General features: G+C 49.7%; 1 protein-coding gene across 2 annotated transcripts in view; it reads right to left on the reverse strand.

Moving 5' to 3' along the window:
- Positions 1–2,143: 2,143 nt before the first annotated feature.
- Positions 2,144–15,886, reverse strand: part of LOC142255928 (uncharacterized) — a 102,097-nt gene continuing 88,354 nt past the window's right edge. For both annotated transcript variants that reach the window (XM_075327378.1, XM_075327376.1), the window contains exons 7-10: positions 15,142–15,289; positions 4,915–5,097; positions 4,667–4,809; positions 2,144–3,391 (exon numbers count right to left, since the gene is read on the reverse strand). In XM_075327378.1, the coding sequence (XP_075183493.1) occupies positions 3,304–3,391; positions 4,667–4,809; positions 4,915–5,097; positions 15,142–15,289 (562 nt within the window). In that variant the 3' untranslated portion in view covers positions 2,144–3,303. The remainder of the gene's footprint in view (positions 3,392–4,666; positions 4,810–4,914; positions 5,098–15,141; positions 15,290–15,886) is intronic.

A 15,886-nucleotide genomic window follows, 5' to 3' on the forward strand; every position in this document is an offset into this window, starting at 1 on the left:
CTACCAGACCGGCCAAACTTACTGTCCCAAGGGCCGTTTTCTATCTGAATCCTACGGCCCTGAACCTGACTGGGTGGCCATTGAGTCCTGGATCCTAGCGTCTTCAGGATTATCTCATGACGTCATTGCCACCATGTGACGGGCTAGGAAGCCGACGTCTGCCAAGATCTACCACTGTACGTGGAAGATATTCTTACCTTAGGGCTCTGCTCAGGGAGTGTCTCCCTGGCCATTTGCATTGCCTACTTTTCTTCCTTCCTGCAATCGGGTTGGGAAACAGGTTTGTTGCTCGGCTCCCTTAAAGGACAAGTTCCAGCGCTGTCTGTATTCTTTCAGAAGCGCCTAGCACGACTTCCTCAGGTACGCACGTCCCTGCAGGGGGTTTGTCACATTGTCCCTCCGTACTGAGGCCGTTAGACCCATGGGATCTGAACGGGGTACTAATTGCTCTCCAGAAGCCGCCCTGCGGGCCTCTGAGGGATGTTTCACTTTCTCCACTTTCACAGAAAGTGGCCTTTCTGGTAGCGGTCACGTCTCTTCGGAGAGTGTCCGAGCTAGCAGCGCGGTCATCCAAAGCTCCCTTCCTGGTGCTTCACCAAGGCAAGGTAGTGCTGCGCCCGATTCCGGAGTTTCTCCCTAAGGTGGTATCCCCTTTTCATCACAATCGGGATATCTCCTTACCTTCCTTTTGTTCTTATCCATTTCATCGATATGAAATGGATTTGCATTGTTGGATCTGGTGAAGAGCACTCAGAATCTACATTTCCCGCACGGCGCCCCTGCGCCGCTCGGATGCGCTCTTTGTCCTTGTCGCTGGTAAGCGCAAAGGATCGCAGGCTTCCAAATCCACCCTGGCTCGATGGATCAAGGAACCAATTCTTGAAGCCTACCGTTCTGCTGGGCTTCCGGTTCCATCAAGGCTGAAGGCCCATTCTACCAGAGCCGTGGGTGCGTCCTGGGCATTACGGCACCAGGCTACGGCTCAGCAGGTGTGCCAGGCGGCTACCTGGGCGAGTCTGCACGCCTTCACCAAGCGTTATCAGGTGCATGCCTACGCTTAGGCGGATGCCAGCCTAAGTAGAAGTGTCCTGCAGGCGGCGGTTGCCTCCATGTAGGGAAGGGCTGTTTTTTACAGTCCAAACTTGAGGTATTAATTTACCCACCCAGGGACTGCTTTTGGACGTCCCAATCGTCTGGGTCTCCCAATGGAGCGCCGAAGAAGAAGGGAATTTTGTTACTTACCGTAAATTCCTTTTCTTCTAGCTCCAATTGGGAGACCCAGCACCCGCCCCTGTTCCTTCGGGATTTTTGGTTGTTCGGGTACACATGTTGTTCATGTTGAATGGTTTCAGTTCTCCGATGTTCCTTTGGATTGAATTTGTTTAACCAGTTATTGGCTTTCCTCCTTCTTGCTTTTGCACTAAAACTGAAGCAGCCCGTGATCCCACGGGGGGTGTATACGCAGAAGGGGAGGGGCCTTACACTTTTTAGTGTAATACTTTGTGTGGCCTCCGGAGGCAGTAGCTATACACCCAATCGTCTGGGTCTCCCAATTGGAGCTAGAAGAAAAGGAATTTACGGTAAGTAACAAAATTCCCTTCTTTTTTTCTGTACAAGAAAAATAATCCATCTGCTTCATCTATTTTTTTTTTTTTTTTAATTTACGTATCAGATACAGTTTTACCATCAGTGTGACATCCGTTATATATATTTTTATATATATATATTTTTATATATAAAAATTCCAGCCGCACACTGTGAAAAACCAAAATAAATTCTACCTTATACATAAATGGAGGTATTTAGAATATTACAATGGCCATTATAATATTCTAAATACCTCCATCTATGTATAAGGTAGAATTTTTGTTTTTTTCAGTGTGCGGCTGGAATTTTCTCATTTATACTATGCACCTGTTCACATTGTAAAGCTGCCAGTACGGTTTGAAGTCAGGTTAGTATCGGCATGGGAAACCAGCAAGGGGACCCCTGTTTCATTCAGTTTTGGTTTATTTTGTTTTTTTTCTTCTAAATAATAAATATATATATATATATATATATATATATATATATATATATATATATATATATATATATATATATATATATATATATATATATATATATATATTTAACTCATGACTAATGAATGGTGTCCAATTTTTTTTTCTTCTTCTTCATAAGACCTGAGAATAAAAAAAAAATGGATCTGCACAAAAATGACAGATGGGAATAGTCCCTTACACTATAACGGGGTACTTGTTACATCCGTGAAAAAAATCTATATGGTGTAAGACCGTCGTCTGAATGAGGACTTATGCGCATTGAATGGATTTCAGCACAAAACTGCAACTGCTGCAAAATTAGCAATTAAAACTTGTTGACTTTAGTGCAGATTTTGCGCAGATTTTTCTTCTGCTTAGCAAAAAGTAACAGGTTGTGGCTTTTAGAATCCGCTCCACTTATCCACGTGTGGATGAGACACTGTATTCCATTGTGGATTTTCTCCATACAAATCTGCACATATGCAAAGAAAAGTGACAACAATCTGTGTGCAGTTTTTCCTGCCCCTAAATTTGATGCATAGGAAAAAATGCCACATGTGAACATACCCTTACACAAAAATAATCGAATGTAAAATATCATCAGACTTCAAAATATTAACGCTTATTACACCTCGTTCTTACAAAAATGACATCTCCTTGTAGTTAGGCTCCGCGCTCCAGCCTCTCTTCTCTGCGGCTGCACTACTTTATAGCAGAGTTTGTTTCTGCCCCCCCCCTTCTATTTCTTAATGAGTTTTTAAAGCAATTTAGTTTTTATTGATTTCCATTGTTTAATGTCTACAGCCGCAATTACATCACTTATTCATTTTTATATCAAGAGCATGTACGAGGTGATGGCCACTTCCTTACCTTTTTTATTTGTGGCTCAGCATCCCATACAAGTTTTTTTTTTTTTTTTTTTTCTCTGTTGGGAGTTGTTTATGCTCTATGTCTCTGCAGCCAGTGCCTGTGACTGGTTCGGCTAAAGGGTAGAGATTGAATTAAATTTGGAATCCCTAACCAAACTTAACTAAAGTTGATGTGGACATCATTAAATGTGGAACGCGTGGCCCCTGTACTCGTGATCCGCCACTTTCCCAGTGGTTGTACATTTACCCGCTGGATAGGTGATTTTTTTTTTTGTGTCCTAACCCCACGAATGTGATTAAACGCCTAACCAGATTTATTATCCCACTTTTGAGCCTGTTAGACAGCGCCAGTTTAGAAAGCGTTACAGAATAGCAGTGAGAACGCGACATCAGTGACTTTTCTGGGGCAAACTCGACTTCATTCCCAGCTGTTGCTCCAAAAAGACCTGCATCCGGCACTGAGGAAGTTCTAGGATTCTGCAGGAAAGAAATAGACGAGGACAATACACTGTTATTCTAATGATTAAAGGGTTATTTCCAGCTCTAAAAGCATCCAAAGGATGGGTGATAACATTTGGATTGAGGTCTGTGATTGAGAATGGGGCTCTGAAATGCTCCATCGAAGTGGAGGGAGTAGCACATGTGCAACACCACTCCATACACTGTCCATGGGACTGCAAGCAAAAGCCAAAAGTTGTATCTCTTGCAGTCTTATCAAGAATGAGTGAAGCTGTGCTGCGCTGATGGTGCAGTTCAGAGTCCCACTCTTGGGTTTGGTGAAGGTCCCAGCAGTCAGACCCTCACAACTGTCAAGTTATCACCTACCCTTTGAACAGTGATGACTTTTTTCGGTGGGAATCGGCCTTTAACAAGAATTCAAAGACTTTAATGGACAACCCCTTTAAATAAAAACACAAACAAACAAACTACTTTTACATTGATGGCTTAGGTCATCAATGTCTGGCCGGGGTCCAACACCCCACACCCTTTTGATCAGCTGTACTCTGTGCCTCGGGCTGGAAATGCTCAGTTCTGGCGCTTTCCAGTCATCTGATGGCGGCCGTGGCTGGATATTATGCATCCGCCTCCCATCCAAATCAATAGGAGGCGGATGTGAAATACCCAACGGTGGCCGCTATCACATGACGGGGCATTTCTGGCAACCTACAGCTGATTGGCGGGGGTGCAGAGCATTCGATTCCGGTCGATCAGATTTTGATGACCTATCCTAAGGACAGACCATCAATGTTACAGTAGTGGACAACCCCTTTAATTATTGTAAAAAGTGCATCAACTTTGCAAACAGAACAAGGTCAGGAAGAGCTTTTGGCCCACAAATATTAACCAGGAATAGTTTATACACCCTATGCACCAGAACTGAAAGGAGGTCCGCATCCAATGATTGATGGAGCTCCATGACGACATCAAAGGAAAAGTGTCTGTGTCCACCTGCAGGGTCTTATTATGAGAGTTTAAGGAGTATTCACAGCTCAAATATTTGTGGCGTAGGAGGAACCATAAGTATTTGATCTAGTTGTGACCTAGAGGTGGACAAGCAACTTTCCCGAGAATAGTGGTCCCCCTACCACCCATCTCCTGACTGCTGGGAATTGAGGTGGTCATGCTCCATTGTAAGAGAAGACCACTATTTTCATAGCTTCCATAAAAAAAGCACACCCGCTCATATCTCCATTCACCTTGAGGACGAGATGCCGCTCAACTCTTTAGATATAGGCGCTAGTTCCCTATTACCTGTATGTCTCCTTGTGAACTGTAGAGAAGTCCTGGTCTCCAGTTAACTCAAGGTTGTCCTTCGTGGGCTTATGCTTCTTCATAGGCTCTCCTTTTTTAGGGATGAAAGTACTCCCTGTCGTGGTCTCGGAATCCAGTTTCACCTAATTTGAGAAGATGCTACATTATATATAAATATAATTGAGATTAGGAGCATAAAGAACATGGAACTTGTTGATAGTGTATTACGAGCAGCAATGTAGACTCACCAAAGACCTCATTGAGATACCATCCATGGGGTCACCGTAGCGCTGCCGGGGTTGAATACCCCAATCCTTGAACACCATTCTACTGTGGGTGGTGCCATCAAATTTTGCATTTAGTGGACGGAGAACCGATCGTGGCCTTTTCACTGGCTCCTTGGGCTGCGGTTCATGAGGCAGAAATGCCAGCTACAATATGATACATAGTACATATACAGTTGAATATAGTATTAGGTGTAAGTCCTCCTGTTTAATTATTATTGTAATGTATTTACACTGACAAGCAAAAGGGTAACAATGTTTTGAACTTTTGACTTTCAGGCTCCATATTTAACCATTCACTACAGCTTTGTCTATAAAATGTTGGTATTCTCACCTTTAATCATCTTGGCTATCTCATACATAAATGTGACTTGTAACTATTTAGCACATGATTAGTTATGTAGATTCTTGTCATGTCACTGCATTGTTACTGTTTTGCTCCTTAAAAAAAAATCTAAATTTAATTTTTAATTATTTTGTTAGTATTTTGTAAATCCACCTTTTGGCTTTCATCACTGCCTGAATCCTTCTGGGCTCTCCATCAAATTTCAGCATGTCGTCACCAAAATCTGATCCCAGGTCTCTTCTCCACATTCCCAGTGTTGGTGTATACTGGTCAGGTCTCTTCTCCACGTTCCCAGTGTTGGTGTTTACTGGTCAGGTCTCTTCTCCACGTTCCCAGTGTTGGTGTTTACTGGTCAGGTCTCTTCTCCACGTTCCCAGTGTTGGTGTATACTGGTCAGGTCTCTTCTCCACGTTCCCATTGTTGGTGTATACTGGTCAGCTCAATTGGGGATGTATACAGCTTTTTCTTCACCTCTACCCACAAGTGTTGGATTGGGTTGAGGTCTGGGGACTGTGGGGACAATCCAGAACCTCTACTTATTTGTCATTGACCCATTTTATCTCCAATCTTGCCATATGCTTTGGGTTGTTGTCCTGCTGGAACACTATGTTGTCCTTTTCATACCCATAGTACTTGAGTCTACAAAGTAACTCGTCTTTTAGATACATATAGCTCAGCATTGAGACCACCATCCATCCTGGTCAAGTATCCAATGTCTTTGGCTGTGAAACACCTCCATATCATCAGGATTCCTCCACTGAACTTGATAATTCCTTCAACTTCTCAATCCATTTGCCCCTTTTTCCTTGTTTCTTCCAGACCCATTTGCCCCATCAGAGCTGTCTATTGACTTTCGTCTCCTCACTCCAAATCACCCGTTTCCAATCTTCCACTTTTCTTACTTTTTTACAAACTCGAGCCGACTCTTATAACGATATTGAAGTTGAGGTTTCTTCACCTTTATTCGGGCCACCATTCCAGACTTGTGTAATGAGGGTCACTCAATACTTGCATGGACGTCTGTGATCTCACTATTATGAAGCATACGAGCCACCTCTACTGATGTGTTTGTCACCAGAACTGATAGATCTTGTGATGAACTGATGAACCGACTTCTTGACTCTGATATTTTGCCTGGACGTCACTGTCACAAACCACCGGGGGGGTCACTCAGAAATCCCCCGCGCTGGCTACCAGTACGTCACAATCGGGGGGTAACAAGTGGGGGGTCACCCCTACTTTATACCTCCCGACCGACAGACAGAGCACGTGACGCGCTCTCTAGCGCCCCTCTTATAGTCAGGCCAATTATGGAATTGCCCGACAATAAGCAAGGAGGTCGCTATACTACTTATGCCGATTATTGAAGGGCCCCCGGCGAGAGAAGGGTATATATTCCCCCTACCTCTGCGGGCGGAATATATAAACTCTCCCCGAATCTCACTGGCCTCCCCACAATAATCCTTGGCACAACTCGCTGCCACCAACCGATTTACGGTAACTATTAGCCGAACACACAGACGTGGGATTCAAGATCGAGATAACAGAACAGCCCAAGATTAATTATATAATTTAATCGCCTAAAGCACACTAGAAACTACAATATATACAATAGGGAATCTACAGAATATACATATGTCAGAGTACAGTTACAGATAAAGCATGGTTTACAACAGGTATGCAATTCAATCAGTTACCTTGTGCGTCTGGCCACAGGGGGGCGCTGTAGACCAGGTTTCCAGGAACTCTCTCACAGGTCTGTCCCAACCAGGCCCCCGAGCAGAAGAACGCTGGAAAATGGCCGAAGTAGGGTTATCAACCTGGGCAGATCCAGGTCCCCTCCTACCTTAGTGACCTCACAGGGAAGCACTGCCACTCCCCCTGCATGGATCAGAATTATCCAGCAAAGGGGATATTGGCCATAACTTTGCCTGGGAGCGTCGTAGGCGGACGCCAATGCTCTCATTGTGACAGTTATGAATTTAGCTACAGAACGAGGGGACTCATGACCTGTCTGCCAGTTCCCCATTGGCTGATATCACGCCTGGGGCATTTCCCAATGTCCTGTTCCCATAAAAAGGGGGTGCCGGCATCGTCCACATGCGGAGACACCATTTTTATGGTTGCCATATTTATCGGAAATATGGCTTGCGAGATATGAACCATTTTTTACTGGAGTCGTTCTGTCTGGCTATTTCCATAGCCTTGCTAACTAGCTAGCAGCTCCTACTACAGGGTGACGGCAGGGAGTCATCCTGTGTCCATTGTCCTAAAGCCACCTAATTTCCATATCACAGGACATGGCCATGGATTTGTTGCTAAACCAGTTGTGTGAAGGGAAGGGGGTAGTGACACCAGGAGAGGGCTTCCTGACATGACTTGAATGTCATGATTTATCGTCATATCTCCGGATTTACCTCACACCTCCCCCCTTTTGAGGGCGCTAGGGGGCAGCACACTCCGGTGTTCCCCCGTGCGCCCGTCCGCGACCTCTCCTTGTCGGGACAGCCCGTCTGCGTTACCGTGGTCACGGCCCCTTTTGTGGCGAATGGTGAAGTTGTATTGCTGGAGCGCAAGGCTCCATCGCAACAATCGCCCATTCGTCCCAGAGACGGTGTGCAACCAGCTGAGGGGATTGTGGTCCGTCTCCACGATGAAGTGGCGCCCGTATAGATAGGGTTGCAGACGCTGCAGGGCCCACACTATGGCCAGGCACTCCTTCTCCATCGTGGAATAGGCAACTTCCCTTGGTAACAGCTTCCTGCTCAGGTACAAGACTGGGTGCTCTTGGCTCGCAGAGTCCACCTGGCTGAGCACCGCACCGAGGCCGAAGTCACTGGCGTCGGTCTGTACTACAAACGGCCGCGTGAAGTCGGCTGCCTGTAGCACGGGCGGGCTGGACAGGGCGTCCTTTAGGGCCCGGCAGGCTGTCTCGCAGTCCACTGTCCAATCGACTGCAGAGGGCAGCTTCTTCTTGGTGAGGTCCGTCAAGGGCTTTGCCAGGCTACTATAGCATGGAACAAACCTCCTATAGTACCCAGCGGTCCCCAAGAAGGACATCACCTGCTTCTTGGTCCTGGGGGTGGGCCAGGATGCGATGGCCTCCACTTTCTCAGGCTCGGGCTTCAGCGTTCCCCCACCTACCCGGTGACCGAGGTACTGGACCTCGCTCATGGCCAGCTGACACTTTCCCGGCTTGATGGTCAAACCTGCCCGGTGGATCCGCCTGAGCACCTGTGCTAGATGCTCTAGGTGGTCCTCCCAGGTGGGACTGAAGACGGCAATGTCATCTAGGTACGCGGCCGCGTACCCTTCAAGTCCCTTGAGCAGGGTGTTGACCATCCGCTGGAAAGTGGCAGGGGCATTCCTCATCCCGAATGGCATCACCGTGGACTCGTACAGTCCAAATGGGGTAATAAAGGCAGAGCGTTCCCTGGCCTTGCGAGTCAGGGGGATCTGCCAATATCCCCGGCTCAGATCCATGATGGTCAGGTACTGAGCCCCGGCCAACTGATCGAGCAGGTCATCGATGCGTGGCATTGGGTACGCATCGGCGACCGTGACCGCATTGAGCCCCCTGTAGTCCACGCAGAACCGAGTGGTTCGGTCCTTCTTAGGGACGAGGACTACAGGCGAGGCCCAAGCGCTGTTGGATGCCTGGATCACCCCCAGCTCCAGCATCTCGTCAATCTCCTGGCGCATGTGTTGCTGCACCTCCAGGGAGACCCGATATGCTGAACGCCGGATCGGGGGATGATCCCCAGTGTCCACGTGATGGACAGCCAAGTCAGTCCTTCCGGGCTGGTTGGTAAACAACCCCCGGAAGGGGTGTAGGGTGGCCCACAGCTGGGACCGTTGGTCCTCCAAGAGCTGGTGGCCAACCTCCACATCCTCAATGGATCCGCCTGCCCTAACCTGGGCTAGCATATCCAAGAGGGTTTCCGCTTCTCCCTCCTCGGGCAGGTTGCACACGGGGAGCGCACATGCCTCCCGCTCATGATGTGCCTTCATCATGTTCACATGGAAGGGCTTCCGCCTTCCACGGGCAGGGTCCAGGGTGACCAGGTACGTCACAGGGTTGAGCTGCTGGTACACGAGGTATGGGCCTTCCCAGGCTGCCTGAAGCTTGTCCTGTGGTACGGGGACCAGTACCCACACCTTTTGACCCACTTGGTAGGTCCTCTCACAAGCGTTCTGGTCGTACCAACGCTTCTGATCGGCCTGGGCTTGAGCCATATTGTCGTGTACCAGTTGCGTCAAGGCCTGCATTTTGTCCCGGAAGCGCATGACATACTCGATAACCGACACTCCAGGGGTGGCCAAATCCCCTTCCCAAGCCTCTTTCACCAGAGCCAGGGGGCCCCGCACACGTCGCCCGTACAGGAGCTCAAACGGTGAGAATCCTGTTGAGGCCTGTGGAACCTCCCGGTAAGCAAATAACAGGTGTGGGAGATACCGCTCCCAGTCACGCCCATGGGAGTCGACCAACATCTTAAGCATCTGCTTTAAGGTGCCATTGAACCGCTCGCACAGGCCATTAGTCTGTGGATGGTACGGGCTGGCCACCAGATGTCGCACCTGGACTTGCTTACAGAGGGTCTCCATCAGCTGGGACATGAATTGGGTCCCCCGGTCGGTGAGCATTTCCTGGGGAAAACCCACTCGGGAGAAAATCTCCAGCAATGCGGTGGCCACCTTGTCAGCCCGAATGGACGACAAGGCCACTGCTTCTGGGTACCGGGTGGCATAGTCCACTACCGTCAGTATGAAGCGTTTCCCGGAGCTGCTGGGGATGGCCAGCGGGCCGACCAGATCCACAGCCACCCTCCTGAAAGGCTCATCGATGATTGGCAGAGATACTAGTGGGGCTTTGGGGCGTGGCCCCGCCTTCCCCACTCTCTGACAGGTTTCACACGAACGGCAGTAGGCAGCCACATCGGCCCCCATTTTTGGCCAGTAGAAATGCTGGTTTAACCTGGCCTTGGTCTTAGCGATCCCTAGGTGTCCGGCCATCGGAATCTCATGTGCGATCCGCAACAACTCCGTCCGGAACGGATAGGGTACCACCAACTGTCGGTCCCTGGGCCACGCCTCCGGTGAACCCTGCTGGACCGTGGCCCGGTACAGCCGTCCTTGGTCCCAGACCACTCGCTCCGGGTCCGAGTCCGAGGGAGGCTGTGCCGCCTGCTCCTTTAGAGCTTTCAGGCTGTCGTCAGCTTCTAACGCTGCCTGAAACTCCTGACTAGATGTGGCCAGAATCGACGAGACTGTCACATCTTCAGTCAGTACCCCGGGACCTGTGTCCTGGCCTCCACCTGACTCGGCTGCCACTTGGTCAGAAGGGGAAGAGCTATCGGACCTCCGGGAGGCCCCTTGGCTTCCAGCACTCCCACTGCGGGTGACAGCGGCCACAGCCGCTGCGACCGTGGGTCGTGCCTGCTCCTCCTCCGTTCCTGACCAAGTCGCCGGTTCAGGCAGACCTACCTGGCTTCCTGACACCCCGGTTGTGGGGGAACCATGCACCGAGATCTTACCTGGGAGCACTTCCGCTCCTGGACCGGCCCCAATCTCACCTGCCTGTTCCCCCCCTGCAGCAACAGAACCCCGCTGTGAAATCTCTGGGGACCCCACATTTGCTGTGGTAGCCCCCACCCCACACACTGGTCCTCCCCCTGCAGCACCCTGCTCTCTGCTTATCCCTGCAGAGGGCAGCAGATCCCAGCTCACAGGCTGGTTACTTGTAGAGGCATTGTCACACCTTTCTCTGACCCCCTCCCCTGTCACAGCTGCAGCTGAGTGTGTGTCTATGCAAGCAGAAATATCAGAGTTCACTCCCTCCTCCCTTACATCATTCATAGATAACACATTAACATTGTCCGGAGGCACGTCAGCACTGGCTGAAGGTTCAGCCTTTGGGGCGGGGCCAAACTGGGAGGTTATTTGCCCCAAATCTGTCCCAAGTAGCACGTTTGCAGGGATCCGATCAGTTACCCCCACCTCCCTCACCCCTCGCCCTGCGCCCCAGTCCACATAAATGTCAGCAACAGGCAGCGCCGGGTCAATGCCTCCAATCCCGGAGACAGCGAGGGTTTTTCCAGGGATCAAGTCTTGGGGGGACACCATCTCAGGCCGCACCAGAGTCACCTCCGAGGCGCTGTCTCGCAGTCCTATGGTCACAGACTGGCCGACGGTGACAGGTTGGAAGCTGTCCAGGGACCTACCACCACCCCCACCCACACAATACACCTTGGGCGGCCCTTGGGACGGGGACGGAGCCGGGGCCTTGGGACGCTGAGGGCACATGGCCTTGAAGTGTCCAGGTAGGTTGCACTGGTGGCACCGTCTTGGTTCTGCCACGGGCCTGGAGAGGGGAGTTGAGGGGGACACCCCCTGCAGTCTAGGGGCAGGTGGGGCAGTCGCAGAGTTCATCTTACCCCCTCTCCAGGTGCTGCTGGTGGCTGCTCTCCTGGCTTCAGGAGCCCGATTGTTGGTGTAGTCATCGGCCAGGGCAGCTGTAGCCGTGGACCCCTTTGGCTTCTGGTCTCGGATGAACTGGCGGAGATCCTCAGGGCAGTTCCACAAGAGTTGCTCCGTGATGAACAAGTCCAGGATCTCCGGTCCGGTGGAAAGCTGCAGGCCTTGGGTCCAGTGGTCGGCAGCTCGGGCAAGTGCCCGCCGGTGGTCAGCCCAGGAGTCCTTTGGTCCCTTCTGCAGCGTCCGGAACTTCTTGCGGTAGGACTCCGGGGTGAGGTTGTACTGTTGGATCAGGGCCCGCTTGATGGTGTCGTAGCCCTGATCCGCCTCAGCAGGCAAGTCCCCAAGGATATCCAGGGCCTTACCCCTTAAACGGGGGGTCAGGTATTTGGCCCACTGGTCCTTGTTCAGATGATGCTGCAAGCAAGTCCGTTCAAAAGCAGTCAAGAAAGAGTCCAAGTCTCCATCCTTCTCCAGCACTGGGAAGTCCTCAACACGGACCTTTGGAAGTTTGGTGTCTGGAAGGTCACGGGTGGCTGATGAGGGCCGGAGCTGAGCTAGCTGCAGCTGGTAGTTACGCTCTGCCTGGCGCTCTTCACGCGCTGCTTGCCGCTCACGCTCGGCCATGAGTTCCTTGTAGCCCTCCCGGTCTCCAGCCTGGCGTAGGGCCATAGCCATTTGAAGAAGGCTATCCGAGCCTCCCAGGCTCGGTGGAATGGCACGTGGTGATCTGCGGCCCGCTGCGGAGCCTGGTGCTTCACTGTCCATTGCAGAGCGGAGGGCTGGCGTCTGGCTCGTTGAGGACCCTTGGGCGAGCTGCTCCTCATCTTGTCCAGCAGTGCCCGGTTGTGCAATGTCCTCTGCAGAGCGGTTTTCTGGCGTCGAGCTCCTGGAGGACTCGTGGACAACCTCCTCATCGTCTCTGGCCTGAGCATCGGCCATTCCTTTGGCTTTGCTCCTGGTGCTCTCAGCCATTCTTGCAGACTTTTGGTCACTGACACAGAACTGACACCTGATGCCTCCACACACCTTACAGTATCTGCACTCTGACACTCTAGTGTTGAGCTAGTCTGAAGACCCCAGCAGCCACAGCTGCTGCAGGCAGTCTTTAGTGTCTGGGAGTATGGGTCTCACACTCACACACACTATTATCTCGATCCCACCGCTTGCCACCAATATGTCACAAACCACCGGGGGGTCACTCAGAAATCCCCCGCGCTGGCTACCAGTACGTCACAATCGGGGGGTAACAAGTGGGGGGTCACCCCTACTTTATACCTCCCGACCGACAGACAGAGCACGTGACGCGCTCTCTAGCGCCCCTCTTATAGTCAGGCCAATTATGGAATTGCCCGACAATAAGCAAGGAGGCCGCTATACTACTTATGCCGATTATTGAAGGGCCCCCGGCGAGAGAAGGGTATATATTCCCCCGACCTCTGCGGGCGGAATATATAAACTCTCCCCGAATCTCACTGGCCTCCCCACAATAATCCTTGGCACAACTCGCTGCCACCAACCGATTTACGGTAACTATTAGCCGAACACACAGACGTGGGATTCAAGATCGAGATAACAGAACAGCCCAAGATTAATTATATAATTTAATCGCCTAAAGCACACTAGAAACTACAATATATACAATAGGGAATCTACAGAATATACATATGTCAGAGTACAGTTACAGATAAAGCATGGTTTACAACAGGTATGCAATTCAATCAGTTACCTTGTGCGTCTGGCCACAGGGGGGCGCTGTAGACCAGGTTTCCAGGAACTCTCTCACAGGTCTGTCCCAACCAGGCCCCCGAGCAGAAGAACGCTGGAAAATGGCCGAAGTAGGGTTATCAACCTGGGCAGATCCAGGTCCCCTCCTACCTTAGTGACCTCACAGGGAAGCACTGCCACTCCCCCTGCATGGATCAGAATTATCCAGCAAAGGGGATATTGGCCATAACTTTGCCTGGGAGCGTCGTAGGCGGACGCCAATGCTCTCATTGTGACAGTTATGAATTTAGCTACAGAACGAGGGGACTCATGACCTGTCTGCCAGTTCCCCATTGGCTGATATCACGCCTGGGGCATTTCCCAATGTCCTGTTCCCATAAAAAGGGGGTGCCGGCATCGTCCACATGCGGAGACACCATTTTTATGGTTGCCATATTTATCGGAAATATGGCTTGCGAGATATGAACCATTTTTTACTGGAGTCGTTCTGTCTGGCTATTTCCATAGCCTTGCTAACTAGCTAGCAGCTCCTACTACAGGGTGACGGCAGGGAGTCATCCTGTGTCCATTGTCCTAAAGCCACCTAATTTCCATATCACAGGACATGGCCATGGATTTGTTGCTAAACCAGTTGTGTGAAGGGAAGGGGGTAGTGACACCAGGAGAGGGCTTCCTGACATGACTTGAATGTCATGATTTATCGTCATATCTCCGGATTTACCTCACAGTCACCTCTTGGCTTTTGAATGGATGGACGAACTTCATTTCATATTCTTCCACCTGTCATGGCCTCATATGATGCAGTTTGGTAATTTTGTTGGCTGAGAGACCGCTATCGATGAGCTGGATGATGTGGTTTGTCTTTTCTTGGGAAATCTTCTTCATGGCTTCTCAATTCAAACCAATGACCTTTCACTTGGGAATCAACCTAATAACACACTGAGCTATTAGGATATGTGAGAACAGGTTGTGATTTGATTGACAGGAAGAAAAAGATTTTTCCACCACCAGGAGCAAAACAGTAACAATGCAGTGACATGACAAGAATCTGCATAACTAATCATATGCTAAATATCTGCAAGTCCTATTTATGTAGAAGATAGCCAAGATGATTGTCTATAAAATGAAGGTCGTCTCATGTCGGAGGCTGCAGTGGATGATGAGATATTGAGCCTGAAAGTCACAAACTGAAAACATAACATTGTTACCCTTTTGCTCGTCAGTGTATATATACAGAATCAAATGACTCTATGGACGAAAGTCATCACTGCTGCTTCAGTCTCAACTTCAGCGCTAATATACATCACAAGCTGCACCCAGGCAAGTTATTGGATATTTTTGGTAGCCAATTGGGTGCTCCGGTTAATCAGAGACAATCATTGGATGCAATTAGTGGCCACTACGTACTCTGGTTTCCCACCTTGATATTCCCCTAACCCCTTAACATCTTCTAGCAAGACAATTCTAAAATAATACACTCTCCAAAGCAGGCCACAAATTATCGTGAGTACAGATCAATAACACTTTAGCACTCTACACAAACTGGAGTGCTAGAAAAAGTCCAGAGGAATTGAGGGATATGTAGGATTGTGATGAGTAGTAAAATGAAGTTCATCCCAAAAAAGACGAAAACATAATCTAACCTTTGTAACGGTATTCCCATCCACTTGTCCTCCCCGTTCTCTATCCATGGCGGTCAATTCTTGCTTTAACTGAGCTGGCTCTGGCCGAGGATGCAACAAAGGATTCCAGCCGGGGTACGTCACTCGCTGAACTGTCTGAAAGTCGTTACTGATGATGAAGAAAAATCAGTGATTTTATTAGGTTCAGTAACAAAGAATAGGGTAAAAAAATTGTAAAAGGTGCATTCTCTAAAGTCACCAGTAGGGGCCCACGAGTATCAACATTTGGAACAGTATGGGCCACAATGAATAGTACTATGAGCAGTGGGGGCCATAAGGAACAGTAGTGGGAGCTACAAGGATCAATACAAAGGGCAATGAAGGCCAGAAGGATCAGTACTGGGAGCTTTTGGGAACAAAATGATCAGTACTAGGAGCAGTGGGGGCCACAATGATTAGTACTGGTAGCAGTGTGGGCCATAAGGAACAGTACTGAGAGCAGTGGGGACTACAAGGATCTATATTGAGAACAATGGGAGCCACCAGGATCAGTACTGGGAGCAGGGGGACCAAAAGGATCAGTAATAAGAGCTGTAGGGACCAAAAGGATCAGTACTAGGAGCAGTGGGGGCCACAAAGATCTATACGGAGAACAGTGGCAGCCACAATGATCAGTACTAGGAGCAGTGGGGGCTACAAGGATCTGTACTGAGAACAGTGGGAGACACAAGGATCACTACTGGGAGCAGTGTGTGCCATAATGAAC

Source organism: Anomaloglossus baeobatrachus, chromosome 11 (assembly GCF_048569485.1).
Source record: "Anomaloglossus baeobatrachus isolate aAnoBae1 chromosome 11, aAnoBae1.hap1, whole genome shotgun sequence".
Taxonomy (NCBI): domain Eukaryota; kingdom Metazoa; phylum Chordata; class Amphibia; order Anura; family Aromobatidae; genus Anomaloglossus; species Anomaloglossus baeobatrachus.